This window comes from Agelaius tricolor, unplaced genomic scaffold, assembly GCF_023055355.1.
Source record: "Agelaius tricolor isolate 1412-34295 unplaced genomic scaffold, bAgeTri1.0.p SCAF_19, whole genome shotgun sequence".
In the NCBI taxonomy this organism is placed as follows: Eukaryota; Metazoa; Chordata; class Aves; order Passeriformes; family Icteridae; genus Agelaius; species Agelaius tricolor.
This window is the reverse complement of record NW_027269279.1, coordinates 7,183,396-7,198,896: the sequence shown is the minus strand read 5'-3', so window position 1 is coordinate 7,198,896 and position 15,501 is coordinate 7,183,396. Positions and strand designations below refer to the sequence as shown.

General features: G+C 40.8%; 1 protein-coding gene across 1 annotated transcript in view; it reads left to right on the top strand.

The window, feature by feature from the left end:
• Positions 1–15,501, top strand: part of OTOA (otoancorin) — a 39,652-nt gene that overhangs the window by 16,788 nt on the left and 7,363 nt on the right. The window contains exons 20-27 of the mRNA XM_071444075.1: positions 925–1,018; positions 2,135–2,264; positions 5,560–5,747; positions 9,394–9,549; positions 10,929–11,071; positions 11,466–11,602; positions 12,583–12,680; positions 14,548–14,740. Of these exons, the coding sequence (XP_071300176.1) occupies positions 925–1,018; positions 2,135–2,264; positions 5,560–5,747; positions 9,394–9,549; positions 10,929–11,071; positions 11,466–11,602; positions 12,583–12,680; positions 14,548–14,740 (1,139 nt within the window). The remainder of the gene's footprint in view (positions 1–924; positions 1,019–2,134; positions 2,265–5,559; positions 5,748–9,393; positions 9,550–10,928; positions 11,072–11,465; positions 11,603–12,582; positions 12,681–14,547; positions 14,741–15,501) is intronic.

Below are 15,501 nucleotides of genomic sequence, written 5' to 3'. Positions count from 1 at the left end.
GGTGAATGGAACCTCACTGGTATCAGTCCTGCCAAGAACAAAGCCATCCTCTATCTGGTGAGAATATACTGTTTCTGTCTTGCATTGTCCCTTGGAAGTATCTTGCATTTGGAAAGGGAGACTGGTTGCACAGTTCCTAACCACCCCTTCACCCCAAAGTGGGTCACTTGATCCACCTGATCACATCAGATGCTGTTCAGCTTCCTGCTAGTCAGCATTTTTCTGTGCTAGGATAGCTGATAGCTGTATTTTCCAGCAGATTCCATCCCTGCATTGGTCTTGATACAAATCAATTTTATTCAATTGTGGCACACTGTGCTAAATAAGATTTTACATTATTTTATATAATTCAATTTTGAAGATATTTAAACATCCTCATAGTGGAGCAGCAAAGCAATTAAAATTGTTTGTGGGAACATGAGCTAGGAGCATATTTGTTACTACACTCTTCTGTAGGCTCTGTCAGGCTGAAAATAACTTATCTAAGTGCTTTATTAAGTCACCCACCAAATGGGTTGACTGACATTTGTCAGATTTGGATGATGTTTCTACTTCTCTTTTGATAACCATTTTGCAGGCTACTATTGCAATATGAACTGATGGAAAATGGTAAATTTTCTTTCAAAGAAATAATTATTTCTCCTTGTTCAATTATTTCTCCTGTAATGCTAAGAACACTTGACTATTGAGGGAGAGCTCCCTCACCACCATATTTGAAGGGTTTTTCTGATTATATTGTGAGTTCCACTAATGCCCTATGCCCAGAGAGATGAGAAAATGCAATCTGATGCTTGTAACAATGAATCATCACATTGGCATAGAATTGTTTCCTGTATGATAAAGTATCATAAACCCACTGAAGTTTTAGTATTATTTTTGATGTAATGCTCCTTATTAATAGAATTTTTCAAAATATTTTTTCAGCTCCTCAAACAACTGGACAGCAGAAACAACATTAGATGTTGGACCATTCATAGTTCTGCTGTCAAAAGAGGAATTAAACATCCTTGCTGAAAAGGTATGCTTTTATTAAAAAATTTTAATTTGTAACATAAATTTTAGACCTTGGAATTGTGAATGTCATAATGCAGTCTAAATTATGTAAAGTGAATGGTGAACTAGGTAAATAATTCTTTTGTCAAGGAATCCTGTGTTAGTGTTTCACATATTCTTGACTCCATCCAAGAGATTTCTTCTTGAGAGTAATGTTACTCGAAACAATTAATTGTATGTTACAACTGTACATTGTCACATAGGGGAAAAAAAGGGGCATTTATAGTGATGCAGACTCATTTTTAGTACTTTACACCTTGCAGTGCTCTTTACTCTATCCTTCTACCTTCCAACCATAAAAGTTGTGTTTCTTATCCTGTTATTAATGGGATCATACTGATCAAATTAGCATTTACTCATGTGGCCCTTTGCCCTGGGGTCAGCATAGCACAAGTAACAATATCTGATGGCCTCAGCATTGCACTTGCACTTTGTCATTTCCTTGCCCTCTTAAGTTCATATAATCTTAATTTTTTTAATGCATAGGAGTAAACTATACTGGAATGAGGGGTTCATTCTTGAGCAGAAATATGTGAGCACTGTCAGCAGCTTTTCCACTGGAGATAATGCTTATAATTGACCAGACAGAATAGGACTCTTCAAAGGAAAGGAAGGTGTCTAGCAGGGTGGAGGAGAGAGGTCAGAAAAGCCTAAAGAAGGCAAACAGGTCAAAGTTATTTCTCATAATTTAATTGGGTCCCTATCCTCAATCCATGTACTTATCTGGCAAATTTAAGACGAGCGAAATGAAACGTGAATTAAAATGGTGACACTCACTGCTCCAGGAGGGGCTGGACACAGACACCAATCAGCCAGTGCTCAGGTGTTGCCAGAAGCTGGGAGGGCACACAGGATGGAGAATCACTCAGAATTTGCTTTGTTCCTAATTTTTCCCCCTCAAATGTGTGCCAATGACCTTTCAGTAGCAGCCAATTACTCCTTTCTGAAACATCTGCACAATGGGACAAGACTGAGCTGTTACTAACCCCTGCTTTGCTGAGGTCTGCACAAGACTTTCTCTACAAATTGATTTGTTTTAAAAGGGAGAGAAGCCTTATTTATTCTTTCTTTCCTTTTGAAGTTCCCAGGTACCATTTTACAAATAGCAAAGACAATTGGAGCAGTTTCCTCAGCTGAAGAGCTCCTGTCAGCTGTGTTTGAGTCAGTCTCCAATGGCACTGGCAGCGTTCTCCTGTCCCTCAGCAGAGCTGGTCAGTATTGCACTGGGGCCTCTGCAAAGTGCTGCATTTGGGGCTGAGGGGGTGCAGTTCAAACAGACTTTGTCTCACTTTGTCATCAAATGCATTCTGAGAAGCTGAATGATAAAAGTGAAGTATTGAGTCACTTATAGACTTTCAGGATAAAACAGTGAGAGTCTTCATTCTGCTGCTCATCAGAGTTGTATAATGCACTAATTGCTGAAACCTTCATTACAGAATTGCATAATTAAGCACTTCCTGGAATCTTTCTAAGTACACAAAGGAAAAAGATGAATGATTTGAATTAGAGGGGCTTGTTTATTTTTAATTTTTTAAATTTTTACTTTGTAATCTAATTGAAACCCCTTGAATTAAAAACCTGTGAAGGTGACAAGTTACCATTGTGCCAAAAGATTGTACATAGTTAATCCTTTGCCAGACATGAGCATATGGTGACTGATCTGTTCTTAAATCTGACAGTGGTGGCACTGTTTTTTCTGTCCAAATGGACAAGTTTGTAATCATCTAAAAGGTATTTTAATTAGCAACCAAACTAATCTATTAGAATCTCTGGTAACAAATGGTTCATTTTCTTTATATCAGATAGATACTCTGACTATATTCTATTATTATAATAACAACTATTCTTCTCTTATCTGACATCAGAATTTATAAGCTGTGCCATCCTGTGCCATGGAAAACAATCCTGCTGTGGGGGAAGCTTTTGAAAAACACCAATGGGACTTTAGACCCAAAGATATTCAAGGAGTTTGATCTTATCTGCCTTTGTCTTTGAAAATCTCCCCCTTGGTTCTCTGCCTAGCAGAATAGAGGTTCAAGCTCTCAGCAAGCCCTGAGCCACCCTGGAAATCCATCTGCTTGTATGGCAGGAACTCTGAATGATGACTGTGTGTCTCTGGAAATGAATTTTCCTCTTACAGTGCTGTATTCATAGGCAGAGAGAGGTGGAGGGAGTTCTGAGGGTTGTGTTTTTTCATAATCTGAAACAAAACATGACCTCAGTTGATCAGAGGAGTCATCAGAGGCTCTAAAAAAAGCAGGACTGAGCTGGTGAAATAGCAGGGGGTTAGTTCACCTGTATGCATGAAATTCACTCTTCCTTCAACAAGTAAATCAGCAGATCACAAGCCATATTTCTTTAGACATGGGCCATGTGACTGAAGGTTCAGCACCAGGTATTTAAGTATGCCTGTGTCCTTAAGTGTTCTTTTTTTAAGCCTCTAGATCTACATGAATCCCAAGACTTCTCTAATCAGCCCAGCTCATGTCCAGTGCAGTTGCAGAGATCTCTCACCTGCATTGCAAGAGCAGTGCCAGCAAAGCTGAGGGTCTTTGTCAAAGCTGAGGGTCTTTGTCAAAGGATGATTTGGTTCCAAGGCCATGGAGGCTCCTCAGTCTTCACTTGGGGTGCCTGAGCTCAGCTGGGGGAATCTGGGAGATGAGAAGTTGAAGGATTGTTTGTGCTACCCCAGGAAATGCTTCTGCAGCCCAAACATGGTATTGAGCTTTTGTTACCAAGCATAATCTCATCAGCTCCATACAACTCACACAGTGGTTTCAGTAAGGAGTGAAGTTTAATTACTGATTTTAAATCACTAAAAAATTGGGTATTATGAAAATTACTCCAGAATAACATTAAAGCTTTTCATGCCACCAATTCTATTTTGCATTTCTCACAGACCACTTGTGAGCTAATGTTAATAACAGTAGCAATTACCAGTGACAGAGTTCTTGCATCTATGTCTATATCAAGATTAAAAGCAAAGGTTTTAAGATGCTTAAGGCAAGATGGAACATGAAAAGCAAAACTAGGGAGCTGTGTGTCTGAGATGCTACCAGAGGGCAGTGGCAGTGCTGGAGAAAGGATTCAGGTTTCTCACCACATTATATGTGTTATAATGTGTGTGTATATATATATATATATGTTTTTCATCAAACTAAATCTGTAGCAAAAGGAACAGCAAAGTGGCATCAGGTCAAAAATCCAATTAGTGTTTCCCTCTTTAATTGCATCAGTGTATCTGGTGTGTTAAAAATTATAAAATCAATGGGTTTTTTCAAGGACACCTAGTCTTAGGTTTTCATGACTTGGGGAAGGGAGCTGCAGCCGTCTGGATGGGCAGTATTTACATGAGAAAAGCTGACCTTCTGCAGCAGGGGAAAGGGAAACAATGCAGCTTCACAAGAGGGAGGTAAAGGGAGAGCAGAAGATCAGCTGGTGCAGTGGAAGCTGAGCAGCATTTTCATTTGCTCAACAGATTCAGTCTTTTCAGTGTTCTACCCACTACTGCAGCTTCCTTTGATGCAAATAAATCCCTCCTCTGCCTCCTTTCAAAGTACAAATCTACTTTGTACATCCTCACTTTAATTTATTTATCTGGGGGAGCTTAGCTGAGGCACAGCATCTGTGAAATTCATGTTTTTTACTGGTAATGACTGTATCCAAAGACATGTAGGGATTATTTGGTTTAGATAATTATTTAATAAGGTTTTCCTAAATTAGTGACAGGAGAGGGAGCAGTAAACAACCACATTAGGGTTCTTATTTCTGCTTTCCATCAACATTAGAGGCAGATTATGTCAACAAAGACTAGGATTTGTTAAAACACACAATGGAAACTGTCTGGTTTGATAATGCATAGGCCTGGAACCTGACTGTAAATAAGATTTTTAAAGGCAGTTTGTCTGTCCAAACAGTGCTGTGGTGAGTGTACAGCCCTCTCTAGATCCTGAGATTTTAACAACAGGTTTGACATAACCAACAAACGCCGTGCTTCTGTGACACATCCAGCTTGTCTTCCCCTTGTTCAAATGTCAGGCAAGTCTTACCAGACACATATCTCTATCAGGCATTGCAGAGTGCAAGGACCTCTCATGTCTGTTACATTCCTGTTGAGTTGGATCCACTGTTTGAATGTGGTGTTTATTCAGCTGAAGCTCTTTTTGGTGAATTTCCACCAGGGTCATCCCAAACGTTTGCATTTCACTCCTGTTGAATCAAGGCTGCCAGCAAATGGTGGCTTAAACTCAGAACAAGCCCTTGCCTGGGTTTTGATGCCTTTAGAGAATTGGACTTCAAAGAAACTTGCAAGATACTGGTAGTTTATATCCAGAACATTAATAAGGGAATATTTTTTAAATTCTTCAATTACAAAATATTTAATTTATCGATATCACATCAGCAGCAGTAAATTTTCATAGTCTGTTGCTCTCTTAAATATCAATATTGCTTTGATTTATTTTGTTGTCTCTTTGATGAAAACTCTTACTATTTGATCTTTTTCAGATTGCCTGAGAACCAGAGCTCCTTCTTCAAGTGAAATCATTAAATTAGGAGAAGCAAATGTCTTTTGGTCAGTTCAGGAACTGAAATGCATGGATCCAGAGACTTTTGACAAAAATGTGGAACTTCTTGGGGGAGTCTCAGGTTTTAACAGCTCCCAGCTGACTGCCTTGAAGGAAAAAGCCAAGCAGGTAACTATCCTGTCTGTGAAGGAAAATTAAATCTGTAATTTGATTTGGTGTTATTGAACTATGCAGTTCTAAAATAACTGTGCTATGTCAATGTCACTACTGCCACAAGAATATCTATGGTTTATTGGAAAAATAATGTGTGGTGGTGATAGAAGACTATTGCCCTTGCTTTGGAGTCAACAGGCAAGTAGTTCTGAGCTATTGGCAGCTGGAAAAGTGAAGTGGTTTTACTCTGAATTACTTTTCTGCTTGCTTCTCACTTTCCTTTCACAAATGAAAGATCAGCAAGCAGTCCTAGGGGCTGTTGATTGCCCTGCTGAGAATTAAGCTTGGCATGTTAAACTGTCTGTGTGGATGCTGAATATAGCTTCCAGTGGGGTAAACCCAAACTGACTGAAAGGCAGTTATTGGCTGAATAAAGCTCCTTTTTCCACCTTCTCACAGGCAGGGACAGACCCATCAGTGGGAAATCTGAGGGAGGAAAAATCCCACCTACATCTTGTCTTTACCAGGAGCACAGTTGGGCAGAGGACTGTGCTGGGGGCAGGTCAGCACTCTGCCTGGCTCTGGGGCACCAACAGGGTTCTGGGCAGCCCTGCATGAGACACAGTGGGCTGGCAGAGAATTCAGACTTTGCTCCATGCCTGTTGTTGCCATTGCACTTCTCCCTGGGATCACCTCCTCTTGCTGCTTTGCCTGCACTGCCAGGGAATGAGCAAATTCCCCAACATGCTTTTTGTTCAGCAAGAAAAAGCCTTAGGGTGCAGTAAGACAAATTGTTCTGGTTGCAGAAAACTCAGAGGTGAAGAGGGTACTGCCCCAGCCTGGCTGCAGCTTCCTGTCAGCAGCAGCTGCTGGAGGTTATCTGTTCTCTGCTTCCATCTCTGCATGGCTACTCTGTAATCCCCTTCTGTCAAAATGATCCAACATGTAAAAGTCCTTTTTAGGTTCCATCAGATCATTCTGACAGAATGAGGTTGGGAAGCATCTACAAGTTGCAGTTGGCAGCAAGCAGGACAGAGTGCAAGAGGCTTGGAGACCTGAGGGCTGTGACCTCTGGAGGAAAGCAGGAGCAGGGGGAGCATGGGCCTGGGCAGCATCTCCTTAAAGCAGCAGCTGTAGCCAGTAGTGCAGCTGACCATGGATTTGGGGTAAATAAGGCCAACTGTGCAATTTTTAGCAGTGAAGCTCAGCTTTTAAAGCAGTGGAACTGCAGGTGCTTGAAGAGAAGTGGCACTGCACAGATTTCTGAAAGCAGATGGTGACTCTGTAGTTGTGTCTCTGTTGCAGGAGGACAACTGCAGCAAATGTATTCTCCCCAAGTCAGCTTCTGTCTGTCAGCATGGACACTTGTGGGTAGGAAAAGGGGCAAAAATGTAATCCTAGAAGAAAATAAAAACAGTGCTCCCCTGCCATAGTGAAAACTACTATTCTTTACAGCAGTGCAATATATTGGTGTATTTACAGAGTGGTGTCAGTTGTAGGGAAATTGCTGACAAGGTTGATACACTCACATTTCTGGCTATATTCAAAGATCTGTAGTGCCCTGAATGGCAGTATATTGTCTGTGAGTGTTTGTGCAGATTTCTGCTAGACAAAGACAGACTTCCTATGTATTAATTTCAAAATGCAATGTGATGTTAAACTGAACATGAAGCATGAGAAATGAGACAGGACAGGCAAAGCTCTTTGAAATTATATGCATAGATGCTGTTATGTTATTAACATCTTTGATTAAAGGTTTCATTAAGCCTGAACTACTCATTGTTCCAAACTAATTCAAAAAGTCTAGTTATCAGATTGTATCTTAATGAAAGTAAGAAGCTTAGCTCACTTGTAAGTGGAAGGTCTCCCAGCTCTGCAGCACTGACAGCTGGATAGATCTGTAGTTCTAGGTGAATGAGGACAAAGGAGTGTTTCAGTTTCATGTGTTGTGTTATTTATATCATTCTGCCTGAGATTTCACCCAGCCCTGTCAGATAATACTATTTATGAAGTACTTCAAATTCTGTACTTTATGGCCTAGATCAGGAAACAGACACTTGGCATTTTTGCCTGCATGTGTTTCATGTATCTCTTAAGCTAGAGAATTAAAAGCTTTAAAATTGGGCTAATACTTTTTACTATCTATTTGCTTTGGAAAAGATTGAAGTTTCCCAGATTTAGACCCTTTGTGACATTGTAAAACCAACATAAAAGATCTGGTGGAAACTCAGTTGGGAGGTACAAATCCAGCAAGGCATCTCTTAAACAAATCCTTAACCTGAGGGTCACAGCTGGGAAAAGCACCCTGGCAGCTGAGGCTGCTCTGTGCTGGATGTGCACAGCAGAGAGCCTGAGCTCTGTGTAAGGAGTACCTAATTTCAGACATCCAGATTCCTGAGCTCTACTTTTATATTTTCTGGAGCTTGTACAGCTCCATGTCTATCTGATGGTGCAAACACTATTTAGTAGGCAACTGCAGGGATGCTCTTCAGCAAGTCCCCACTAGCTTTGTCCTTTCTAACTTTTTGAACAAAACTTAAATTGTAGCTATCTCAAAAATGGAGTAAATATTTCCTGACTCAGATGGTAGCCCAGCCCTGAGCTTTTAGTTTTAATTTTCCAGGTGCTGTTAGCAGCATGATGTTATACTAGAAACCTGTCATGTATTCACTGACACAAAGCAGAGTTGCTGAAGTACATGAGAGCTTTAAAGTGAGCATATTTTTTTTTTTTTTAATGTGTGCCTGGCTTGTTCAAGTTCCTTCCTCCAGCCAAAACCTAGTGTCTTTTTCTGTAAAGGCAATTGGCCACATCCGGGGAAGTACTGACCACTGTCTACAGTCTTCTACCATTGTCATAAAATGTAATTGACAGTTCTGGCCTCTGAAGATTCAGCTCCTGATGGACTTTTATTATTCTTTACTCAGGCAGAACTTTTCCTTATAGCAAAATTTCCTTCAGGCTGCTCAGTGACAGCTTTTCAATCACTGTAACTTTATCACAAATAAAGTTAAAAGCAGGGGAAGCTGTCAGTTTAAATACATTGGTACTGGTTTAGAAGAGCCCCTGCTTATTTCCTTGGGTTTTTTACAAAGCTTTACAAATTTAACTATATCTTTACAAACACTTTAAAGTTATTTTTTATTTTAACATTGCATGAACACAATCTAGAAATCAGGACTGTAGGAACTGGCTCTTTGTCTGTATTACTTGATTCTCTACTTTGTCTTTCCTTGTCAGTGACTGAGCCAGGGTGACTGGTCACAAAAGGAACTTAAAGTCAGTCCCCTGGAGCAATTGCAGCTGGGAAGAAGCCTGGGTAGTGCAGGTGCTGCTTTCTTGGCAGTATAACAGTGTGGATCTAGGGACAGATTCCCATTTTTATTGTTCTTAGTGGTTTTGCTCCTACAGCCACACTTCCAGCAGTTCATATTCTGACTCATCAACAAGTCCAAGCTGTAAAAATTGCATCATTTTTAGATGAACTAATCATTATTGGTGTAGAACCTCAAAAACCTTCACAATACCTAAGCTCTGCCTTTTGTGTGCAAAGAGGAATATTCAGATTTTAGGACTTTTGAACCAAAGGATTTGAGAGTGGTGTATATAGAGGAAGAGTCATCATGATGATTTAACAGATATTCATGGCTCTCATCTAAAGGTTTGGGGGTTGCTGCCAGACTGGAGGAGTTACCAGATCATCTCCCTGGGCCGCATTGCTCTGGCACTGAGTGCACAGGAAATCCCAGAGCTGGACCTGAGCTCCATCGACACCGTCTCTGCTCTTACTCAGCAAACAGGGTGGACTCTTACCCAGGTGAGTGAGGGAGCTCCTGAATGTCCTCCTGCTGAATGGCTCTGCATTCATGCCCTTTGGGACCCTGGAGCTGCCTAGAAAATAGATCCAGGGACCAACACTACTCCCTGCTGCTTTTCTGCAGCTGTGCCCCAGTGAAAGTGGCCACAAGGTCAGCACTGGTGTGTGCCTGGCTGGGGCTTCCCTGGGGAGGTGGCCAAGACAGCTTCAGTCACTGTTAATTGGGGTGGGGATGAGTGTGTGTGTTCTTTAGCACTTGTCCACTAAGCAGTGGAAGGAGGTGAGCAGCTCCTCTCCCACTGTCCCTGGAATAGACACTACTGCTGGAGTACTGGTCCTTCCTAAGGACAGTCACAGCAGTGTCCCCAGCCCCAGCATCCATTGTCCTACAAGGCCTATAGCAGATACACTCCTCATGTTCCTTTCCTTTAATAACTTCTAGTTATATCAATGGGACTTTCATAATAAGTTAAAAACTTCTATTTATATCTGCAATAGGCAGCATATTTCTGACTTTGTGGCCCATCAGGGTTCTGTGGCTGCAGAGGTGCTGGCATGGTGGCAGAATATCACAAATCTGTTCAATAGATTCATGTTCTGAAGGGCATCATAAGAAGGAGGAACTTGGGAGGATTTTACACAGAACCAGTTTGCTTTTGAGGTTTCCTGCTGTCAGTAAGAGTAGTTAGTTAAAAGAGATTCATCCTGCTGAATTTCAGTTGTCTTAAAACTTTGGCAGCTAGTTAAGCTAGTTATTTGAAGCTCAGCATTGTGGATAGATTAGGAAATCTTGGAAGATGATTGTTTCTTTCACTGGCTTTGGAAGATGCCTTGGTGACATGCTTGAGATGGGCTCAGTTTTTAAAGGATTAGTTTAAAATGAGCACCATCCTAAATTACTTTGGCTTGCAAAGGCACTTTGGTACCAATATCCCATTCATATCTGAAAATTAATCCTTGACACAGATCACCACTCATCTATGGCACTTAAATTAGACAAGTCATCCTGAGTATTAAAAATAATAAAATTACATATTGATCTCCTTAGGTATTTTATGTTTTCTTGTAGCAATGTAACTGATCCTGTGAGGCAATCCAGCACCATTTCTTGTGGTGAAGGCTTTCCCTGTGACCTGGCAGGAGAAGTACAGAGTCTTTTCACACCATTTGCATTTAGCAAGTGGTTGGGTAACAGTGCCCTGGTTTAGTGTCACATGTAGGTGGTGACAGTGCTCCTCCTGAAGGCCATGACCATACACTGGGCAGGCTCAGGATATTTATTTATGCTCCATCACTTTTGGTAAGATTTTAATCATCTAGTAACAAACCTTTCAATTAGATTTACCCTCTTCATGCATGCTGTCTTACTGCTTTTGTAGGCAAGAGCAATTTTACAAGGTTTTCTAGACGACTCTGGCCAGACCATCAGCACATTAAAAAGTTTTGATTTAGTTGGATTAGGAGCTGTTCTCTGTGCTTTGAACTCCACAGAAATCACATCCATAAGGACTGCTGAATTCAGGTACTGCATTTTATATCTAATGAAATATTTATTAGTAGCTCTATTGATAAAATTTATTGTGCCATTTTTGTTCCATCAAGATTTTCAGAGCCTAAAGGACACCTTTTTACATTTTAAATGCTTTTAGAAAAGCAGAAGGCATGCAGCAGTTGTTTAAAATGTGTTCTTCTATAGTTTTCCTCTGCCATTTACATCTCACCATTTAAGTATTGCATCAAGAAATAGAGGTTTTTGCTTAAAACCTGAAATATTTGTATGCAATTTGTGCACGTATATTTTAAATTGAAAATGGGTTTTACAGTCTTCTTACAGCAGGCTTAAGTATATTCCAAGCCTATTTAGTAGTACTCCATGTAAATGCAGCTTGTAATGATGACCTTGTTGCCTTTTGCAGTGTTGCAATTGCAAGAATTGGCCTGCTGTTTTGCAGCACCCCTGTTCTGAGGCAGTTTAAGAAGATGACAGAATCTGTGTTTGGTGCTGCTCCCAGCTGGAATGGCTCTGTTTTACAGGAAATTGGGACTATAGCAGGTAACAAAGCTGCAGCTCCAGATGGTAATGGTGAAGCATTGCTGTTAAGAGATGGGTTCACCTAGCTGGGGATTTTTGCAGACTGGCAAAAGACATTTCTTCCAGAGGGGAATCACCTGCAGGGACAGATATCCAGTAATTGCAGAAGCACTAAGGAAAAGTTGTGATATTCTCTGTAAGGTTCTGTAAATCTGCTCAAACTGACCTTGGGAAGCACAGCCTGAAGTTACTTGGGTCCTGTAAGTTGGAAAGGGTAAATCAAGGAGGGCAAAACCTTCAGGATTCCAGCCCCAGTCACTCTTGGTGAACCAGGCTGCCCTGGGAGGAGCTGGGCTCTGGCTGCCCAGAGATCCTGCCTGGAAAGAATGGGCTGCCCAGGGAGGAGCACAAGGGCAGGACTGGCCTGGAGTGATGCTTCTCCAGATACTTCTCCAGAGGCTCTTGCAGCCTCTGAGACCTCCTGAGCCAGAGGTCACTCCCAGATTTGTTCCTGGATTTGTTTCCCTGTTATCATTTAACTGCACATTGAGCTCTCAGAATTTTTAGCATCCCCAATGCCTGTGGCAATGATTCCCCACCACAGCCACCTAAGTGGTGCAGAAGTCACTCCCATTGCATGATTATGTTCCCTAACATGGATCAGAAGAGACTGTGAATGAACATTCCCTGATAACATTGTTTATGATTTTATAGGCTTTATAATTCTTTTATAGGCTTTTATAATTCTCTTTTCCAAGATAAAGTAATTCAGGTAGAGTACATTCCATGTCAATGGCTAAGGTCAGAGGATTTGTAATGCTGAAATATAATGAAAGAAAGAAAACATAGAAAGAACCAGCATCTCTCTATAAAACACCCTGGAATAAACCATTTATTATATATATATTTTTTATAGGTGCTTAAAGTTTATATAACCTTAAAAATAAATTTAATAAAAATAACATTAATTGAGTTTTGTTTGTATTCTGTGGGTCTTTTAGGTGGTTTGAATGAGGATGAATTAAAAGCCATTGATAAAAGCTTGATGCCATATTTCCAGCCATCAGCAGTAAGACATATACCTCCTGAAATTTTCCAAGTAAGAGCTTGATTACTGAAGAAGTTACTAAATTTCTATTGTTTTTACTCTGGTATAAATAAACTGCAGCACTGATTTATAGGTTTTGGGTTTTGGAAAAAATTTTCTATGGTCTGTGAAGTGAGAGACCATCAAGGATCTGGAACATTAACTTTCAGCTGTATCATCTGTATTTGTGATGCCCATGAAATATGCTAGACAAGCTTTATTCATCCTTCAGAATGCATACCAAGGAAATAGCAAGTATCACAAAACAGGGAATGGACACTGTATCTTCCAACATTTTATTCAGATCTGAATTTTTGTCTCTGTTTATTAACATTTGCAAGGATGCTGTAATAGCTACAGATTTCTCTGCTGAGTGTGCAAGAGCTGTTTTATTAACCTAAAATCTGGCACCATTCTCCCAAGTTAGCTCTGAAAAACAGATTGTGCAGGCAGATACAGATCAGAAAGGAATTACATCTAATTACAGCACCACTGAATGTGGACCAGAAATTAGAACAGGGATCCTGAGATCATTGCCCCTGACTTTCTTTGACTTTGTGACAAGATTAAAACTCTGCCTGGGCTGGTCTCTTTCAGCTGCTCAGGCAAACAAAGTACTTATGGACAGTTGAGCTAAACAGAGAGTTAACTGTGTCAGCTCCCATAAAAAAGAAAATCTCCTTGAGCACTAACTGTGCACAGTATCACTGACAGTTCAGGTAAGCCTAAAATGTCATTGCAGAAACTATTTCTTTGCAAAACAGCTCAATATCATCTTGTAGAATTTCTAACAAACAACATTTTTGTTAGTAAGAGCAGGAATAATACTACAAAAAGTGATTAACAAAAAGCACAGTACCTCTTTGGAAGAGTTTTCTGTATTTGAAAGATTCAAAGAAGACTTTGGTTTTACACAGGTTTTTTATGGCCTCATTTTGCAGCTGTATAAATTATTCCGATTTTGATTTAGGAAAAATTACATTGTATTATGGACTTCAAGTGAGTTAAGAAGATGTTCAGTTCAGAATGTCTGAACCTGTAGACATTTCCAGGAGTTTGCTGAGTTTAAACCAGCACACCATTTGGTAGACAATGAAAAATGGACAGGGGTTTGCTCCATCATCTGACCTACTTGCAAGGGGAATTTTGTCTTTCCAAAGTAGAACCTGGATGCAGAATTGTTGCAAGGAAAAAAGGCTTGTTGTGTAGGAGGGTTCAAATGCTTGTGACTGCAGAATGTTAACTAGAACTAAAGCAAACCAGCCTGCTCAATAATGCAGGCTTTACAAACTGCTTAATTGCTATATGATATAAGATAATTACTGTAAGATTATGATTGCCATGTTTAATTTTTAAATTTGATATGAACAAACTGGGAAGATTTTCAATCTAAAAGAGAAAATTGAATAATAAGATTAAAGCATGGGGTGTTTTCATCTCATTGCTCTACTGCTAACTATAATCAAAGGTCAAATGTAAGTTCAAGTGAGGTTGCTTGGGAGCAGAAATAAGAGGAAATAAATGAAAACACAACAGGTTGGACAATACCATCAGTCTTTGAGCAAATCAGAAAAGAAATGGCTGGAAAATTAAACTCCAACAATATATTGAAGAAGTGTACAATACAGTGCTGGCATAGAAAGCTTCTCAAGCTGTCAGCTTCCAGCATCAAAGAGAAAGGTGACAGATAGATGAGTGGTCAGGCAAGTAAATGAATACAGAGGATTCTTTTAAGCTCTATTGAGCTCTTTTATAGCAACACAATGTTGAAGGCTAATGTCCCTCATTCCAAATGCAAGGCAGTGCTGACTTCTGATTCCTTACCTGCCTTCTATAATTGACAGCCTAAAGCAATTTTTCTGTCTTTTGTTCCTCTCAGGCATTGTCCCCAGAGCAAATAGCAAACCTGGGCCCGGAGAACGCGGCCATGGTGACAGGATGGCAGCGGGAGCACCTGGATGCAGCACAGCTCCAGAGCCTGGGGCTGGCACTGGATGGGGGCAGGAGCAGCAGCCCAGGGGCACAGAGCACTGCAGGATCCCCCCAGCAGGGACAAACCCCAGCTCCCAGCGGTGAGTGGAGTCCTCCCTGCTCCTGCCTAGGGGAGGGACACACACCAGCAGGGGGTGAGGCCTCACTGCACACACCAGGGTCAGGCCTCTATTCTGAGGTGGGTTACAGTGAATTTACCAATCAACTTCTACAGTCATGCCTCAAATCACATGCCTGCCCAAGACAAAGAGCCAGGAGGATGCTGGATTCAGCCACAGCAAAAGGTAATGGAGGAAGACTGTCAGATGGCATTAGTAGCATCAGCTGTCTAGTAGCATTACACTGTGCTAAGCACTAGCTTGTGTCAAAGGTAGTCTGAAACAGTGAGCTTTTCCCTCTCCTTCTTTCCCATATTCTTTGCCTAAATGTAAGGCAAGGGTCTCCATCTCTGGACCTTCAGGTTAGAGCCTTTATGTGCAGCAGAATGTTGTTTCCAAGCTGCAAGTGGGAAAGGAGGTAGTACTGGGCTGGGTTAGCATCTTTATCCAGACTGTAGGGCCATTGAATAGTTTTTCCTGCCATTCCCATCCTATTTGGAAATAAAGCCTATTAGTACCTATACTTCAGTGGTTTAATCTGTTACTTCTTCATATTTCAGTTTATACTGGGCAATGTCAGTGGATGTGTTACAGTGAGAGAGTTTGCACATAGTCAAGACAATATTGAGAACTTATCCCTGTCAGACAGTAAATATTGTTGTTTCCAGTGACAGCAGCATGACATAAGATGTTGGAGGAGAGAGAGGGAAGCTGAAGTGCTGAAATAGAAATAAGGGGAGCTA